This window comes from Mangifera indica, chromosome 10, assembly GCF_011075055.1.
Source record: "Mangifera indica cultivar Alphonso chromosome 10, CATAS_Mindica_2.1, whole genome shotgun sequence".
Lineage (NCBI taxonomy): Eukaryota > Viridiplantae > Streptophyta > Magnoliopsida > Sapindales > Anacardiaceae > Mangifera > Mangifera indica.
Window position 1 is genome coordinate 7,435,954 of NC_058146.1, and position 20,472 is coordinate 7,456,425.

The 20,472-nt window shown below is 33.4% G+C and overlaps 2 protein-coding genes across 3 annotated transcripts; one reads left to right on the forward strand and one right to left on the reverse strand.

Moving 5' to 3' along the window:
* The first annotated feature begins 318 nt into the window (after window positions 1–318).
* On the forward strand, window positions 319–9,333 carry LOC123227189 (lipid phosphate phosphatase delta). The gene is made up of 9 exons (XM_044651886.1): window positions 319–451; window positions 548–728; window positions 863–958; window positions 1,052–1,126; window positions 1,247–1,377; window positions 1,860–1,963; window positions 2,049–2,177; window positions 8,127–8,242; window positions 8,668–9,333. Exons 2-9 carry the CDS (start codon window positions 564–566, stop codon window positions 9,076–9,078), a joined length of 1,227 nt encoding a protein of 408 aa, XP_044507821.1. The 5' UTR covers window positions 319–451; window positions 548–563; the 3' UTR covers window positions 9,079–9,333.
* A 372-nt stretch (window positions 9,334–9,705) lies between these two features.
* On the reverse strand, window positions 9,706–15,487 carry LOC123227190 (serine/threonine-protein phosphatase PP2A-4 catalytic subunit). Of its 2 annotated transcripts, none has more exons than XM_044651887.1 (11): window positions 15,250–15,487; window positions 14,369–14,425; window positions 13,956–14,039; window positions 13,340–13,411; window positions 12,395–12,466; window positions 11,989–12,029; window positions 11,371–11,437; window positions 10,716–10,907; window positions 10,504–10,593; window positions 10,301–10,408; window positions 9,706–10,088 (listed from the first exon to the last, which is right to left on the reverse strand). In XM_044651887.1, exons 1-11 carry the CDS (start codon window positions 15,340–15,342, stop codon window positions 10,023–10,025), a joined length of 942 nt encoding a protein of 313 aa, XP_044507822.1. In that variant the 5' UTR covers window positions 15,343–15,487; the 3' UTR covers window positions 9,706–10,022. The 2 variants fall into 2 exon arrangements, with proteins under 2 accessions (XP_044507822.1, XP_044507823.1); XM_044651888.1 differs by having other exon boundaries at window positions 14,369–14,418; window positions 15,245–15,335.
* Between the last annotated feature and the right edge of the window lie 4,985 nt (window positions 15,488–20,472).

Genomic DNA, 20,472 nt, shown 5'->3' on the forward strand with positions numbered 1-20,472 from the left:
CTTATGAAATTTTGATTTGACTTACTTATTGGAAAAAAAAAAAAAAGAGAGAGAAAGAACAAGAGGGAGGGAGGGAGGAGAAAAAGAATGGCAAAGAGAGAATACATTTATATCTGCATGAACTTATCATAGATAAGGTGGATTTAGTATTTTAAGGGGTATTTTGTTAAGTTCTGAAAAATCTGTGTAAGAAGAATGATTGTTTAAACCTTTAGTCTTTGAAAAAATATACTGGGGCAAATTGATAGTTGTTCAATTTCAAAATAAAAAATAATTAAAAACTAAATAATTGTATTATTTCAACTAAAGCAAACCTGCCTGATTTAAAAAAAATGAAAAAATAATATTATAATTCATATTCAATTAAGACTTTAATATTAAACAAAGAATAGAATTCAAAATCCAGTGCGACCAAAACAGGAATAAAAAGAAGTGCTTTTGAAAACAAGAGGTGGTCTTTATTTTATTTTGTTCTGTTTATGTTATTTTTGGTTACATTTCTTGTTTGAAGAGTGGTTTTTTGCTGTTGATTCCTCTGTTTCAAAAGAGGGAAAGGGGCAGATATGGAGAGCGTTTTAACGTGGTGGCAAGTAGCGAGTTTATGTGGTATTATTTCGTGGATTTGGGTAGCTTCTCATTTGAATTTGACAAAAAAGTTTAGATCTCTGGTGCAATTCTGGGTGACCCGTCAGGTCATCAATGGGACTTCGTTCATTCTTCAGATCCAGGTTGAGACCTTTAAAAAATACCCGGATTCTCTCTTTCTCTCTCTCTTTTAAAAAAAAAAATTAAAAGTCATTGTTTTTGGCTGGCTTTTGAAGGTTTAGTTAGTTGATTTTAATGGTTTTGTTTTGTTTTGCAGAGTTACGAACATAAATTTTTGGATGCTTTTTTCTCTGTGTTATCTTGTGTTGTCTCGGTGCCTTTTTATACAGCTTTTTTGCCTTTTCTCTTCTGGGTATGTTTTGTTTTGGCTTATTTTTGTTGCTTATTGTTGATTGAGGATGTGTTTCAATATATATAAAGAAAGTGCTTTGGGTTTATGTTGTAGAGTGGACATGGAAAATTGGCCAGACAAATGACACTACTGATGGCTTTTTGTGATTATTTTGGGAATGCTATAAAGGTAATTAATTTCTTGGTTAAGTTTTTTGTTTTTGTTTTTATATTTTTGATTGTGATATTTAGAATTAGATGTTTAAGTTGGTTCTTTGTTGCTCTTCGGTGGTGTTTTGTGTTTATATAGGATGTGGTTTCAGCTCCTAGACCAAATTGCCCACCTGTGAGGAGAATAACTGCTACAAAAGATGAGAAAGAGAATGCAATGGAATATGGATTGCCTTCTTCTCACATTCTTAACACAGTTTGCTTAGCCGGGTATTCATAGCCTTTTTACTTCTCTTGTGTTTGTGTTTTCCTAGGGGTTTGAGGTATACATTTCTAGACCTTCTGCAATATGAGATTTTCTCAAAATTGCTTGAATCAAGAAGGTTCAAACTGTTGATGATGTTTTCAAATTAATGTAGTATCCCTAGGAAAGCGTATACTTTTTTTTCCTGATTACCAATTTCTGGTTAATTAATATATTTGATTTTATTTAAGCTAACCAAGGCTCTTGTGAATGTTTAGTAATGCTTTTTAAAATAAATCAGTAGAATGTTTGTGCGTGCAATAATAAGTTTCTAGTTGGTGGCAATGCATTATTGCATTGAGTATATGTTCATTTGTTACAAGAGTGATATTAAACCTTGTAATCCACACAAAATTTATATGATTCTCCATCTACTTTATCGTTCTAGAAATGGATTTTATTATTTTAGTCACTAATTGTTTACTGTGGAACTGGTGATGTTTTCCAGGTATCTGTTGCACTATATCCTATCGTATTACCAACATGACAATGACTTCGTAAAATTTGCAGGAGTTGGCCTTGTTTGCTTGTTTGTAGGGCTTATTGGTTTAGGTAGGTTTAACTTCTACTGGTTATTGGCAGCATTATTAGTTTCTTTACTGTCAATTTCTGAACTGAATTCTGGTTTTATTGGTAGGAAGAATTTACCTTGGCATGCACAGTCTGATTGATATCATAGGTGGACTTGCAATGGGACTGTTGATACTTTCGTTTTGGCTTACTGTGCATGAAGTCATTGACAATTTTATAGTCTCTGGACAAAATGGTATGTTCTATTCATGTTATTACAATTCATATATCAACCAGCCTTTAGGATTATTAGAAGTTGTCTTTACTACTCTTGGAATGTTGTGAAAGCCATTACTCCAACTAAGAAAGCTATGAAATCAACATTTAAAATTCTTAAACAAGGAAAGAATCACCAAATAGCCACATTGATTACATCCTAACTATATCAATTGTATTGATAGTTTGAGTCTTCACTGCCATAGGAAGTAGGAGACTTAAAAACCAATCCAAATCCATTAAATTTAGTAAGCTCTTAAGGTAGTCCAAGACATTGAAAAGGTATAAATGGGGGATAGGCCACCACAACCTCAGATATATGTTTTAATGACTTCTAGTATTTTAAAGTTTTGATGATTTTATAATATTTGATACAATGTCTATTAGTGAAAGCTTATTCTAGTTTAGTAGAAGTTAAAATATGGATATCTTTTAAAACATGGTGGCAGATATTTCACATGATATCCAGTTCTAAGCTTTTTTTTTTGGTTGTATGCCTATATAGAACCTGTGTTTCCAACTCTATGTTTTGAGTTTCATATTGCCTTCAATAGTGTTGTACTCGGAATTGTAATCGTATGAACACCCTTTTACCATCAAATGAATATTTAGGTTAACTTGTTTCACTCCTATCTCAATTAATTTATCAAAACCATTACTTAAAGTGATAATGCTTGAAAATAGGAGCAAATTCAAGTTAACACAGGCATTATTTTGATGCTGAATTGGTAAAGAAACACTTACAATTCTGAGTGAAACACCATTAAGGTAGTATGGAACTCAAAGCTTGGAGTTGGAAGTTGTTAGGTACTTGAGTTCACTTGTGCTTCAATCCAACAATCACCACAATCGGGCTGCTTAGAGAAACATCACACAACCTGCAATCCGAAGTTCCTTAACCAAACACACCAACACAGATAACAAATTAATGGAAATGAGTAAATGTTGCACTGTATTTGTATTGAAACCACTGTAGTTACACTACAGTAGAATCATAATAAAGGTAATCCCACAACACACGAATTGCACCAAATCAGTTAACAACTGCAATAGAACTGTGATTCTGTAACAATCAGTTTGCTTAACGTTAGAGAGGCCAACAGTCTCCTTCATTCATCCTTCTAAATTCTTCTCTCTGCCTGTATTGATTCTCTTTTCCTCTTTGTTCTCTCCATATCTGACACGCCCTATCATAATTTGCCACATCCCTCCTGAATATCTTGTGGTCCCACCCTTGAGTGCATGCCACTTGTGCCTTCCCTTTGTCACCAACTATAATCTCCAATTTTCTTGTTTGTAAAAGCTTTTCCCTTTTCACTTGTTTCTCTTGTCTCTACTTTTCCTTCTTGCGGGAAATATAAGCATGGTCCCTAACATTACGCTTCCGTTCAAAAGCACCTTGTCTTTAATGTGAAAATGAGGAAAATGGTTCTTAAAAGTTCTAAACATTTTACAAAAGTTCTCATAGTCTGGTCATTGTTGCCACTTAACAAGGATCTCTAATTCACCTTGAGAAGAATAACAGTAATCTATCAGCTCCAATGGTTGGACCTCAAGTTCAACCTCCTTTGATAAGCACTCTAGTAAGGGCTGACTAATAATGGTTGGGCCTATTTGTTTCTTCAATTGAGATGCATGGAAATGGGGTGAATTTTAGCTATTGAAGGTAGGGATAACTTATACGCAATTGTTCCCATTCTTTCTAAAATCTTATAAGGTCCATACAAACATGAGTTGAGTTTTTCATTCGGACGAGAGACCAATGATTGAAAACAATAGGGTTGAGTATGAATGATCGAATAACTTAAGAGAGAGAGGGGGTTGGAGTGGCCTCATACTAAATACATTAACAAACCTCATAGTCAACCACATACGTCCTTACATCTGTTTTCATGCCCTCCCAAAGAAACTTGAGTGCTCCCCGTAAGGTGATGCATGAAACTTGGTCAAAAATTAAGGAATATATGTTGAACTTTTTGGAAGAACCACTAGTCTTCTATACAAGCTGTCGTTTCTTAATAAATACCTCTCATGAGATTTTGGGTCACCTAACAAGTCTTGAATGATGCCTTGGAGTCTTCCATCACCAACCACTTTTGTAGCAATACCCTCCATTCCCATTACTCAAGTCACGGATGTTGTTATCATCTCTCCCTCAAATCTCAAATTACGGAACAATGGGCCTTGTTTTTATACCTAGGTCTATACTATACCTGAAGTCATAATCCAACATCTTCACAATCCATTTTTGTTGGTCACTCCCACTAACCCTTTGATCCATTAAAAATATCAAACTGTGTTGATCCATCCTAACCTTAAAATGCCCACCCAACAAATAATGTCGCCATTTATGAAACACCGTAACTATAGCCATTAATTCCCTCTTATACACCAATTTTCTTTTATTTCTAATAGAAAGGACTTTGCTAATAAAAACAATCAAATGACCTTTGTCACTAATACTACTCCTAGCCTCGAGCTTGAAGCATTCGTCTCAACCAGAAATTTTTTAGTGAATTCTGACATGGCAAGAGTCGCAACAATCGTCATGGCTTCTTTAATAACGTCGAAAGCCCTCATAGCTTTATCTCCCTAAACAAAAGCATTCTTGTAAAGTGAACTTGTCAGTGGCTCTGCCATTTGACCATACCCTTATAAAAATCTTCCATAATACCTTATAAGTCCCAAAAAAAACTCAATCTCTGAAATCCTATGGTATCGGTCAATCCTTCACATCTCAGATCTTTTTTGGGTCCACCTTAACCCCTAACGCTAATACAATATGACCTAAATACTTAATTTTATCACACCCAAAAGAATTTTTTTTTTTTTTTTTTAGAATGAGTTATTTGTGTTTAGGAAAAAGTTTAAATAAAGTAATAAAGAGAGTAATTTATGTTTAGGAAAAGTTATTAAATATAATAAAGAGCTTTTAAGATTCTATTGTTTATGAAAACTCAATTAAAGTCTACTAAAGTTTATTTCCTAGAGTCCAAGTTTCCTAAAATTTGAAATTAATTAAAATTCCTATATGTAATTAAACTTGTTTTCCTTGTATGTTTAAGTTATCTTAGTTTAGTTAAGAAAAGAAAGCTTATTTAAAGGACATGAGTCTTTGTAATTTTCATTTATTCATCAATTAATTAAATTTTCAATAAAATTCAGATTTGAATTTCCTTGAGAATTCTATGCAATCTAAGCATTGTTTTCTTGTTTAACTTTTGTATAGTTGAACAATGTCAACTCTATTCGTTTTTGTGAACTAGATCACCACCCAATCCATGTTTGTCTTGTGTCATTCCTTCTCATCAACAGCCACAATCTCTTTCCTTCTTCTCATCACCTTCACATGCTATCATCACTCAAAATGATCGGAATTTATATTGGTGATTTGGCCTGTACTTCTCATTGCACCAGAAAAATAGACTCTTTTCTTATTTATAATGGTATTCTTCGTATGTCAACTGTGTAAGGTTTTCATCTCTCTTTGGGTGAGAAGTGGAAGCATGGGAACTGCTGGTATATCAACTAGTCAAAGTGAAGTAGTTTTTCTAGTTTGAATCGAGTTTGCCAACATTTGGGTTAAAGTATGATGAGTGATTGGGGTTAAGATAGGTGGGTGGGTTTCAATTTGGGCCAAGTGGTATATGAGTTTGGATGTGGGTTATTTCAGTTTTGGTTTAGGGAAGTGATTGAATTGGGTTTGGTTTGGGTGGCAAAATTTGAAGTTGTGGAATGATGGGTTGGGTTGGTCTGACTTGTGCTTGGGTTGGTGTTATAGTTGGAATAAGGGAAACATGCCTGGTTATAGCTATGGGCTCTCTGCTAAATTTTGTCAAGTTTGGATCTATCAAACATCTATTACCCAGTTCTTCTCGATTTTTTGTGCCTTCTTCATGGCTTTCTCTAGACTTCATGGTCCAAATAAATGCACCTTCACCTTAATGTCATCTCTCAACCCTTTAAAAAATGCTTCATCAATATATCATTGAATACCTCACATAATGACATCCAAAATAGGATAATCAAAACCGAAATTCATTCACCGTTTCATTTTATCAGAGCGACAACTCCTTATATGGAGATCCCTCCTATGATTGTCAAAAACGTTGTAATAGGCTCTGCTTTAGGTCAACCCATTTGACAAACGGTTGTCAGGATTTTCTCCATTGTAACCAATTCAGAGTCAAACCTTCCATACAGATGACAACAGTTGTCAACTACTCTGGTTTTGTCAGCCTATTTATCAGGAAGTAATGTTCAATGCGAAAGACCTACCCCCTATTGGATCTTTGCCAATGAAAATCGATAATTCCAACTATCGGTGAGGTGTGTCTTGTCCACCCTCTCCCTGGTACCTGCCATCCATCATATCCCTACTTATAGTCTCTTCCTTTGATGGTCTGTTCTTGTCTTGTTTGTGGAGGTGGGGTGACCTCCCTTACCAGAGATAAAATGTGTTGGCATAGTCTTTATTCCATCAGTGCTTTTTCCTGGTCAACACTACCTCCTCCTCGGTTCACCATCAAATCTCTCAACTCCCGAAGGCAATCCTTCATAGTCTCAATGTTCTTTTCCAGATTTTCCATTCTAGAATTTACATTTTCTAATTTAGTATATACTCCATCCAACCTTCCTTTTACTGATTTGATTTCCCTTTCCATTTTATCAACCCTCGACTCCATTCTCGTTGAGCTTTGATACCAGATTTGTTAGGTACCGGAGTTCATTGGTGCTTCAATCCAACAATCACCACAATCAGTATGCTAAGAGAAACACCACACAACAACCTGCATTCAAAAGCTCCTCAACCAAACACACTAACATAGATAACAGATTAATGGAAATGAGTAAATACTGCACTGTATTTGTATTGAAACCAGTTCAGTTACACTACAGCAGAATCGTAATTGAGGTGATCCAACAGCACATGAATTGCACCAAATCAGTTAACTACAATAGATAAGCAATCCCATCACAATCGGTTGCTTAGCATTTGAGAGGCCAGCACTCTATTTCATTCCTCTTTTTTCTTCTAAATTCTTCTCTCTGCCTCTATTGATTCTCTTTTTCTTCTCTTTGTTCTCTCCATAAGTATCAAGCCCTCTCATAATTTGCCATGTCCCTCCTAGACATCTTGTGGTCCTGCCCTTGAGTGCATGCCACTTAGTGCCTTCCCTTTCGTTGCCTTCTGTAATTTCTGCTTGGAGATGCTTTTCCTTTTCCGCTTGTTTCCCTTGTCTTTGCTTTTCCTCCTTGCAGGAAACATAAACATGGGTCCTAAAAGAAGCTGAGGAGGTGTTTGATAGGCAAAGAGCAGCAAGCAGCTCAGTAATAGATATTTTGTCAAATGTTTGACACCATATATTTAAGAGATATATTTTTAATTTCTGCTAGACCAGAATTAGCTTTCAATAATGAATATAGTGTCAAATATTATTAAAGCGTCAGAACATTCTAACACTAGAAGTTGTTAATTTTCAACTGTTGACAATTATCTTTGAAACAGGGTGCTGTCATGTTGACAATATGACCTTTCCTCCAAAGTAGTTAGATATGCTCTCGATTTCAACAGATGGCAGCTCTTCTTTAACCCTTGTACCAATTGTCTAATGAAGAATGCTTGCACAGTGGAATTTGTCTTAGTTTGAGAAACATGCCCAGTCATCATTATTATATTTTTCAGTAACCATCCAGCTAACTGTATGTAACGTTTTGGTTCAAGCCGTCAAAACCTTCTCTATCATCTAGCTCTCCTTGATTACCCTTCAAACACATAAAATGCTAGTTGTCCTTCCTTACAAAAGGTTGAAGTTGGTCAATTTCGAAGAAATTTCTCCAAATTGAATCTTGAAAAAGGGACATTGAAATGCTGAACTTGCAACTTTGTTATGTGTTCTTCCTCATGCATGTGTTATTTCTGTTGCAGTTACATCATTCTGGGCTGCCCTGAGCTTCTTGTTGCTCTTTGCATACCCAACACCTGAGTTTCCAACTCCAAGTTTTGAGTTCCATACTGCCTTTAATGGTGTTGCATTCGGAATTGTAAGTGTTTCTTCACCCATTTGCCATCGAAATAATATTTTTGCTAACTTGAACTTGGTCCTATCATCAAGACTTTTCTAAGATGAATCATTCTCCTACATGTCACTGTCATTTGTGGAATATAAAACAGCAAAAGTCATGGCATTTGTAGAAAAAAAAAAATCAGAAGTGCTTAATATAATTCTAGGAATATGTAAAAGTAATTTTTCTAAAAGTAAAGTACTGATCAACTACTACTTCCTGTTTCTCTACTTTACTCGGAAATTAAGAATTCTGGTATATGTTTTTTTTTCTCCATTCTTTAATGGAAAAGTGTTTTTATTCTCAATTATTTAGTAATGTCAGGGTTAGTTACAAGTTAGTTCTTCCATGCTTTTCCACTTTCTAGTGTATGCATTATAAACTGAAGCAACAATACCATCCAGGTAGCTGGAGTCCAGCAAACATACTCACAGTTCCACCACGAGGCAGTGCCATGCCTCTTCAGCTCAGAACTCACAGTACCTGCTTTCATAGGAAGAATTCTTGTGGGACTACCGACAATTCTTCTTGTGAAATTCTGCAGCAAGGCGCTTGCTAAGTGGATTCTTCCTCTAATATCACACACCATAGGCATCCCGATAAAATCAAGCGGCTACATTCCCATGCTTAACGGATCTGTTAGTGGAAACAAGTCTGATAATATTAAGCAGACAAGTTATGCCCAGAAGTTATTCTTTTTCTCTGGGCAGGATATCTTCGATGTTGATACTGGTATTAGATTCCTTCAATACGTAGGACTTGCATGGTCAGTGGTAGATCTTGTTCCATCAGTCTTCTCTCACTTGAGGCTATAACATTCATCTGAAAGAATGCTCAACTTATGCTCAACCGGTGCTTGTTGCATGATATTAGTATGCTTTCCACGGTGAATATATATATGTTATTCCGTAGATCACCTATTTTGTTTAGGGAGAAAACAATCCATTTATCTTTTTTTTTTTTTCCTCTTTTTTTTGGGTTTCCTCTTCTAGTTGAGTGGTTCTGCAGTTGCTAAAATATGTAGTGACATTTAGTGAAGTAGGTGAATCCATGATGAAATTATTTAGTAATCTTTATCTTCTAACAATATTTTCTTTCTTTTTCGGTCCTTCCACGGTATGCAACTTTTCTAGTAAATGAATGGAAAATGAAAGAAGATTTTGTTTGTTAGACTGCCAGTAAGCTCATTATGAATGAATGATATCGGTATCCATGCAAAATTTTAAACATAAAATGGTTTTAAATTTAATGAATATATAAACAAAGCCCATCACTCTTCCGAGGAACCAAATGCAAACCAAGTAAAACTGATGAGGAAAGTATATGTATATAAATATTCTACTAAAATATATATATATATATATATATATATATATATATATATATATATATAACCCAAAAATAGAAATACATAACTGCAGCATTTCAATCACTCACGCAAAGAAAACAAGGATAACAAAATTAAATAAGGATATCTACATATTCAGTACATTGTAACACTAGATGTCAGATCAATTGGTGATTCGCTAGCTAGGCAATTTCTCCAGTGGAAAGCTTTTCTAGTGTAAGGCACATTAAAGAGAATCTAACCTCCCTACTATATATTCTTTTTGGACAAAATCATCAGAGAAGCAAGTCTAGAAATAAAATATAAGATTTCAAACCCAGCTGGCATCTTTCCAATGAGGATCCACGATTGTGACTGGCTGAAAGAGAGGAGATGAAGCAAGTGGAATGGAACTGGTAGGGTGAGGCAGCTTCACAGGAAATAGTCAGGTGTTCTGCGCGTAACATCTGGTTCCCCCCTCCGAGGAGCTGGCTCAAACTGTAACAAGATGAAGTACATCCAGAAAGTCATAATGAATTTAAACATGCTAACAAGAACTCAGCAACAAATTTAATTGTTTCAGAAACATTTAAAAATCCCGCAAAAGGGAAGGATGCTTTTATAGTTCATGCAAACATTGGATAGCAATAAATATCTTTCACGGGTCTATGATAAATACACTAAATTCTGATGGAAAAAGCAAGAGAGACCTGGATGAATGTGTGGCCCTTGCAATCATCAACTTCCAAAATAGAAGCCATGTTCCCACAACGATAACAATAATTAGGTGCACTGAAAATAGTAACCACCTTTTGTTCCTGTCTCAAGAAATCAAAGTTAAAGTCCCGCTCAAAATCCTTTTGTGCAGGAAAAGAAATAATCTAATAATTATTTCATAGTCTTAAAGAATTACATGTGCCCAGTTAAATCCATCCATGACCAACTGATGAGCTCTAGCAATCAACTTTAAGTTGTTTGTATGATTGAATTGTTCAGATATGTCCTGCAAAACAGAATGCAATCGTTTAAAAAGGGACTAAATATAAGAATGATAATCACTAAAACTATTAGGGAAGCCAATTCTTAATAATAAAGGTGGGATGTTTCGTCTTTGAGGCAAGTTACCTGGCCAAACGTATATCCAGCACCACGAGGTGAAATACCCCAGCCACATCTATCATCTGGGTCAGACCATAACAAATCGCACATGGGTCCTTCATGAGGAACCTCTTGAACACGGTCAAAGTTCCTAATGTTATCAAGGGTTTCAATTGAAGGGGATAGTCCACCATGTAGACAGAATATTTCTGACTCCACCTACATAGAAGGGGCAATGACTTAGATGTGTAGAATAATTAAAATCCTTCCGTGATCATCATAGAGTAATACTACATACAATAACAATTGTTGCAAACACTAACGTATCATTATGTGATTGAGTATTATTTTATCTCTAATTCAAAATCACCCAATTACATGATAACATGTCAACATTTATACCCGTATTCGTACTCAATATTAATGCATAAAGTATTATTGACCATCATAATCACTTCAGCCTCAATATAGAACCATGAAGCAAAATCAAAATTTCCGTGACTGATATAAATCCTCGTCTCTTATCTATTGTTTACCCATAAAATCCACATTTCAGCAACTCCAATCAAGTGTATCAAGCACCGAGTTTCTCTTCCAACTTTTTCGTTCTTTTTTTTTTTTTTTTAAAGTGATAAGAGACTAGATAAGTTGCATTAATATTCAAAATTTTTCTTTCACATACCAAGGCAGTCAATGGAAAATAGTCAAAAAGGTCGGTGAAAATCTTCCAAATGTTAGCATTGCCATACCTGCAAAGAAATCATTAAAAGAAGATATTATCTCCAAAACAGTAGAGTGTCAAATGGCCATGTAAGTTCATTTGAGAATGGCATGGAATGCCAATAGGACCTTAGCACATATAACCCATAGCCAGCATCATGCAACTACAAAAGAAAAGCAAAACAAAAAACTGAAATTTCTTTTCTTAACAAACTTGATCAGTCATAAAGCATTACTATGGAATTCCACAGAAGGAGTCAGAATAAAAGTTGACAAATCAACCTTAGTGTCATCCTGGAGAACTATTAACAGAAGTATGCTTCACTTTGTACTTACAATAGTTGTTTATCAATAATTGCAAGATGCAACAGAAAAGGAGATTCATCATAACCTAGGAGTTTTGAGCTTCAATTTTTTTCTTCTTCTGTTGTACCCCTACTCCCAACCTCCAAAATTTATGTCAGTCCACCCCCCTTCCCCAAACTTTGGTACTAACAGGATTTATTACGAAGCCTCTAGTTTGACTAAATATTATCTCAATGATGACATCTTAACCCAAGGTTGTGACGAGAGAACTCACTTCCGCAGACATTCATCGTAAAATCCATACACCTGAGTGATCTGTAACAGAATAAATGAAGCAATATTTAGCTCAACACCCAGTCTACAACCTACGAGTTAAGCAACAATTTGAGAAAAATAAGACCCAACTTTCGTTAAGGAGGTAGAACCTAAATTACATTGAAGCAAACAGAAAAACCAATTGAAATTTAAATAAGATGTCTTTAAACAAGGAACAGCAAAGTAGAGCTAGATTTACTGAGATCATAAGTTAACTAAACTAACAAAGAAATTTGAGACATCATGCTGGAACCATGTTCAGAATCCGAAAACTCACTGCAGCTGTTTGGAACAAAATGCCACTAGGGGCGAAACAAAAGAAACTAAAAAGAGAATAAAAGGAGTATAAGAATATAGTAATATACCTGACGACTTTCATGGTTTCCTCTAAGAATAGTGATTCGCTGAGGATATCGTACTTTGAGGGCCACTAACAGCTGAACAAACACACAATCCAGCATCATGAATAACATCAAATGAGTATCAATATGGCAACAAGCAAATAAATTTATACTCCTTCCCCCCAAACCAACATCAATAATCAATAGCTGCTAGGAAATATTCATACCAGTGTACAATCTCAGTCTTTGCAGAAAAACACAATTTAGCCTCAGAAAACCATAATCTATTAAAAGAAGATTGACCTTCATACAAAGTTTCGCTACTACTGGATAACATGGATAAACACGACTGCATTGTCATACTTTGACTTCAATTATTGCTAGGAATTACATCTCTTTTATCGTAATATCATCTCAGTACATATGACATGACAAATTAAACAGGAAAGAGAGAGAAGGACAAGACTTGTGTAATCAATTAACACAAGTTTTTTGTCAAAGTAAGATCTAGTCCGGAATTTCAAGATTACCACTTGTGGACATTTTTTCATAGGAAACAAGAAAATTTATTAATGATGTAGAGAATTACAAAGGATTGGACCAGCAATCCAAAATAAAGACAGTATACATGAATTTTCCAGCACTTCAATTCTCTCTTATAAAAAAACGATGATATATCATTTTCACCCACCATGTAAAATTATTCCCTAAAAGCTTGAATACTGTCAATTTGCCACGTACATTAAAATTTCAGATTTCAAGCAATTGCATCAAAGCCATTTATATTTCCCTACCCCATATCTTCAATTTTCATATGATTTTTCAACTGTCATTATCAATATGTAAGTTGCTAAATTTACTCTAAGCATCTAGTTTAATTATGTAAGCTGTTACATTTACTCCAAAGATCTAGTTTAATTATGTAAGCTTCAAATTTTACTCCAAATATCTAGTTTAATTTGGACCTACCGTGACAGTTTCAACAGAGTAATAGCCACGGTCCACGTAATCCCCCATAAACAAGTAGTTGGTGTCCGGACACTGTCAATTTAAATCATAAGGTCAGACTGAGATCAAGGAAGTGCTCACAAGATAATTTGAAAGAGCTTATTATCCCAAACATAGAAATAAATAGTGAAGGCCCTTAACAAATCAAATCAACAACCAATAAAAGCATAATCTTAATATTGCTGTTTTTGAAAGCCAGTTGGCATAAACTGTCAGATCAAAATAACAATTAATTGACACTAACATTGATGATTCTTCATAATGAAAGAAACACAATAAGCAATTAATCACTAGAAATCCAACAAAACACAACTCCTATGATCAAAAGTGAATGGAGAACAGCAATAGCTTAATACTTTTTTTTTTTTCAAAGGGGAATAAACTAATGTAATATATGCTGATGCTTAGTAAATGAATAAAAAGTTTCCTCACAACTGCTGATTTACCCAACTACAATACCTCTGGAGCACGTCAATCTGCAAAAGCATTTCTTTGACAGGACCAAGTAATTATTTTAGATATTCCCTCAGCTGAAACAGAAAGTAGAATACAAAATAGTTATAGTCAAAACTGATACCTTCCCTCCAATTTGAAAAAGTTCAGCAAGATCATGAAACTGCCCATGAATATCACCACAAATTGTCACAGGGCTTTTCACAGGCTGTCACACAAAAAAAATCCACAAACAATCAATGTTCTGTATTAAGATAAGCAGTATGGCATGTACAAAGTGAAAGGCAAATAAAAGGAAAAAGTCAACCAATATAAAAAGAAGCCAACAATCATACTGCAAGCAGAATTTGATATCCAAGAAATTAAATTTTCAAACTGAAGGCAACCAACAGTAGGGTAACAAATTCCAAAGAAAATTCTCATCTTCCCTGAGGTTAGAAATAATACCCGAGCAAGTGAGGTTACATACATTGCTACAAAAAGAACTATCAAGAAAAAAATGAAGAGATGCATGGAGAAGTAAGAGAAGTAGCAAACCTGGACATTGCTTTCGTCCATCAATATCTCCTTAGCCTTCTCACATAATGCTTTAACCTACAGCACAAACCAAAAAACAAAAAAGTTAGTCTTCTGCTTCTTTTGATTAAGCAAACAAATTTCCGACAATTAAATGTGATAAAATTAAAAATATATATAATAAAACAAGGGTGTAATATGAAATGTTACACTCGTACACAGAGTATCATACTGATAACACTTAAGTCATACTTCCAATAAGATATGACATGTAAATGGTACAAGATGATATCTTATGCATAACATTCTATTTCAATGAAAAGTTGCAACCCCTGTAATAACACTGAAAATGACTTTTTAGTCACATAGAATGTCACACTTATAACAAGAAGCACCACACCCGATACATTTCCTACCTATCAAATGCAAAATTTCACGTTAGAAGTGCGACGTTCCACATCAAAAAAAAATTTGTTTCCACAAACCTTGATCCTTAACAACTAAACTAAAACACTAGAGATATAACTACAAAACACCAAAAAATTTGAAAAATCAAAAAACATAAAGAAGGTTGAGACTATTTCACAAAATGATAAAGAACACTTCTTAACAGTTCGTTTTCAAATTTTGTGAACAAAAATATGAATTTCTTAATTTCATTTTCAAATTCATTCTTGAAATCAAAAATCAAATACGGTACAGAATGCACATAATCAAAATCTGTTAATAAATAACCATTCAAACGAAACAATCAACGCACGAGATCTCGCCACGAATTCGCTAGTCAAATCGCTAATTATATCAATTGAGATCATATCTAAACCCTGTTTCAACAACAAGTAACTGTCATTGAGCTCGTTTGCATAAATAACAAATCGATTCAATTTGAAGCTGTACAAAACCTGCTGTTCAGAGAGTGGCTTGCACTGCGTGAGTTGCGCGATCTGCTCATCAAGGTCGGTGGTGTAGTCAGTGGATAAGGAATCCGCGCCCATATTGACTCCAAAATGGGGATGACGCTAACCGGATTAGGGATATCCCTAACCCTAGAGTGAGATTGAAAGATTCCGTTGGAGCGCTTTGTTTCACTCTGTCAAGAAACAGCTCGAAATGAGACAGCGCGTAAAAGAACAAAGAGATAGGCGCGCTGTGAATTTATAGCGATCCGTTGTTGCGTAATTACGGGTTGGTTACAATGCCGGGTACCATGTATTGGCCCGGTGAATTCAAGAATCCAAAGTACTTCTAGCCGTTGGATGCTTCATGTTTTAACGTTAAAAAATGAAATTTCAATCTTGTCCTCGCCACTAAATAATCATTCTCCATTACAAACTACTTAAAAAAAAATGACCAGACACTCTAAGAAGCAAAACGCAGGTTCTTTTTCATCTATTGAAAATGAATATCGAGTCACAGTGAAAACTACTAAAGAAATAGTGTAACTCACTAACTTGCTCAATAACATATTCACTGATGTCCTTGACCCAATGATCTATTTTGTGATAATAAGGCTGTCATCCACATCATTTCTAATATCATTTTCCAAGAATGTGTGAAACATCTTGAAGTTGACTAACACTATATATGACTTAAATACTAAGTTATCTTAAATTTGGCGTATGTCTCCTCCTATAGAAAACTTGCCAATGTTTTCACCAAAATGTTTGGTAATACACAAATTCATCCCATCATGTGTGATATAGGTTTATGAGAGGTCCCCGTACTAACTCGAGGGAGGCTACAAGAATATCCGTAACAATTATTCCAATTTTAGCAACGTTAGGATGTGTTGCTCTTCCACATTAGCTTGAGGAAGATGATTAAGAATCTTGGATATTTTTGAAATCAAGAGTTGAAAATCTCGGATATTCTTGAAATCAAGGATTTAAATAAATAAATAACCGATTTGTTGTTAACTCACATGATATCAATATCAACAAGTTTCCATAAGTTTTATATTGTTTTTATTGTAATTGTAACTTACAATTGTGATTGTTCTAGACTTTTTTGTATAAAACCATGTACAAAGAGCATTAAAAAACAAAAAATAGACAAAATATCATATAAATTTTATAATATCTTTACGAGAGCGTTCTCCCATATCTTAAAGAGATTATAATCTTCCATACTTGATTCTCTACTTTTTCTCCGAGTAATTTTTTATATTTATAGGATAAAGAGTAATGATTATTGTCTTATCAACTATAATTCAAATTTAAATTCAAAATGCAACTTCCTAATGCGTTATGTTACATATATGGTAACGATCATATCTCAATTTGATGGGAAGTTATTGTTTTCTCCAAGTTTACGTGAGAGGGTGGAATGTAGGTTGATAGCTTACTGCCTCTAGGCAAATGATGTTTATTCGCATGAGAAGTTGTTGATCGCTATTCTTATAGCCGGTTGTTTATTTGGACGTCACTTTGTGAGTTTGGTTAATGATGATTTTTACTGTGTAACAAAACTATTAGGGGGCGTTTTGTTGAAGTTTTTTAAGATTACCTTGATAATCTATCTTTTATTCCCTTGTTTGGTTTATCAGTAATAAAATATTACAGTAATCTTCTATTATCAATGCTGACGTGACAAGTAATATATGTAATAATCTGATTACCACTTTCACTTTAGGTATTTAAAGATTACTGAGGTAATCTTGAGTTTATTATAATTATATTATTATTTATTAATTTTTTGAGATAAAAATAGATTTATTTTTAATTAATATGACAAATAATATAAAAAATATTTAAAAATAATTATATTCAAGGGCATTTAAATAAAATAATTTATTAGTAATATTTTATTACCTTTAACCAAACACAATAATTATTTATACTTACCAAATTTTATCAAACATAGTAATCATTTATACCCAGTAATCTTCTAAGTAATCTATCTTCAAGGTAATTTTTCTATTTTGATAATAAAATATTACTCAAATCAAACACCCCTTTAATGAATTGAAGATTAAATTCATAATATTTTCAAAATCAATGGTGTTGACTACAAAAAAAGGGGTTAAGATGATATTAATCAACCCAATGAGTGTTGGTTGAGATTTCTATGGTTGGTCATGTCGCTGGATGTCATTTTGCGAGGTTAGTTAATAAGAATTTTTATTGTGTAATAAAACTATTGATAAATTTGAAGATTAAATTTGTAGCATTTTCAAAACCAATGGTGTTGACTATAGAAAAGGCCAAATACATAGGGGTTAACAGGTATTTGTGAAACCCAATGAGTAGTGTTTCTTAAACAAGGGAGCTTTCAAAATTAAAAGAAGCAACAAATCATGTTCATTATAAGAAAAACCCTGAATATTAAAATTAGTTTAACCATAAAAATTATCAAACAAGTCTTTTACCTTGTTTTATTTTCATTATTTTTTAAATATCAATTTTAGATTTATAAAAATGACAATATTAATCAATTTTAAATTTTTATAAAAGGAAAAGGACAATTTCCCATCTAATTTTTAGTTTAATCTCAAAAGTATGTCTACGTCTGATAAAAAACTCAAACACCCACCCAAAGTTTAACCTGTTAGGACACACCTATATATTTTTTGTTAAGGTTAAAGGGGTAATTTTGTTATTTTATCAATAATATTAAATAATTAAAATTTTATCTCATTTTTCCCTCTTTAATTTGAAAAACTAATATTTTTCTCTTGAATTAAGTTTAAAAAAATTCACTTTTTCTCTTTAAAATCCAACCACTTTCTTTGGCGACGGTTAACTAACGACGAAGGAGTTTTCGTCTAGAGGTCGACCTCTGGACGACAATCATCGTCCAAGGAGGATGATCGTCGTCCAGATCTAGATGACGAACGTTGTCCAGATTTGGACGACAGGAGTCGTCTATTCTAGATGACGCTTCATCGTCCATTCTGGACAACTAGCGTCATCCTCACTGGACAACGAGGGTCGTCTAGAATGGAGGATGAGCGTCGTCTAGAGAATGGACGACGATGCGTCGTCTAGTGAAGGTCGACAAGCATCATCCAAATCTTGACAACGTTCGTCACTCTTCCTCCAATCATGTCGTTGCCGGTGGTGGTAGGGAAAGTGAAAAGAAATTAGGGATTTGAGGGGATGAAAGTCACTTTTTAGAGTTCAGGTATAGGGGTAAAAGTTAATTTTTAAAATCGGAGAGAGAAAATGTAATAAAATTATATAACTTGAATATAAACAATAAAATAATGATTTTACCCCTATATTTAACAAAAAAACTTAATGACGGTTTATAGATTGATAAATATTTAAGTTTTTTATTAAATGTAGATATACTTTTAAGATTGAACTAAAACTTAAGGGAGAAATAATCCTTTTCCCTTTGATAAATAACAAATAGGAAATGCAAACATATCACGTAAAAAAATGGCCCATTTCGTCAAAGGAAAAAACCACGTCAAGCAAGGGTGCTTGGACAAAGTTGCAACACTGGAAAAAGAATCTGGTGCAACATGTCCCTAATTTTACAACTCATTCAATTAAAATCAATCGTCACAAGTACGCGCTTAAAGTTCGGATTGGTCGACATTATTAATTACAGCAGCATTTACTTAAATGTTAGCAATTGGACTACATTGTTACGCCCCGCATTAATAATAAATGAGATATATTTTAGGGGAAACGACAATTTCCCACACAAGTTTTAGCTTAATCGCATAAATATATTTATATCTGATAAAAAACTTAAATATTCACCTAAAGTTTAATCTATTAGGACACACCTACATATTTTTTATTAGGGTTAAAAGATAATTTTGGTGTTTTATCAATAATATTAAATAATTAAAATTTTATCTTATTTTCTCCCATTTAATTTGAAAAACTAATATTTTTTCTCTGAATTAAGTTTTAAAAAATTCACTTTTTCTTCTTGAAATTTAGTTACTTTCTCCGACGACAGCCGATCGATGGAAGAGGAGTTTTCGTCCAGAGGTTGACCTTTGGACGACAATCATTGTGCAAGGAGGACGACTGTCATCTAGATTTGGATGACGCCTCATCGTCCATTCTAGACGATAAACATTGTCCTCACTGGATGACAAGTGTCGTCTAGTGAAGGTCGACAAGCGTCATCCAAATCTGGACAACGCTCGTCACTCTCTCTCCAATCACATTGTTGCTGGTGGTCGAAGGAAAAGTGAAAAAAAAAAATTAGGGATTTTGGGGGTGAAAGTCACTTTTCAAAGTTTAGGTATGAGGGTAAAAGTTAATTTTTAAAATCGGAGGGGAAAAATGCGATAAAATTATATAACTTGAATATAAATAATAAAATAACGGTTTTACCCCTATATTTAACAAAAAACTTAACGACGTTTTAGAGATGGATGGATGTTTGAGTTTTTTCTTAGACATGGGTATACTTTTAAGATTAGACTAAAATTTGGGTAGAAAATAGTCTTTTTCCCTATATTTTAATTAAATATTATTTTATTTTTATTTTAAAATCATTTAATTATTTAATAATATATTTTTTAAATATTTTAAATTAATATATATAGTTTTATTATTAATAATTATCATTTATTTCCCTTGATTTTGCAGATATCCCGTGACTTTGTTTACAAATATTAGAGTATTTGCACACCAGCAACTTTTAATTTTTGTCTTAAAAAATTGTTTATAAAAATTTTAATTTTCATTCAAATTACTTTATTATTCGCTAAAAGCTGACATATGGAAAGTGGATTTTATAGGAAAAACCCATGGAATGTTGACCAAAGAAATCATTTTTGTAGCATTAATTATATCTGTTAAGTATATAAGTTTCAATCAAAATCTTCCTAATTTATTTATACAAATTAAAATAATAATATATAATTAGATTATATAATATTTATTTATTTATTTTTAATTTAAAAATTACTTAATCATATTTTATTACATCAGAGAAATTAATAAAATTTATTTATATATACAATATTACTTACATCAGTTTATATAGATAAATTAATAAAATTTATTTATATATATAATATTCCTTATATAAGTTATACAATAAAACTATAAATGCATGCTTTTAAATACACATAGCAATGCTCATTTGACCGAGCTAGACAATTTTTTTTTGTAATAATGAGAAAATCGTATTTGACTTGAATTATTCCTTTG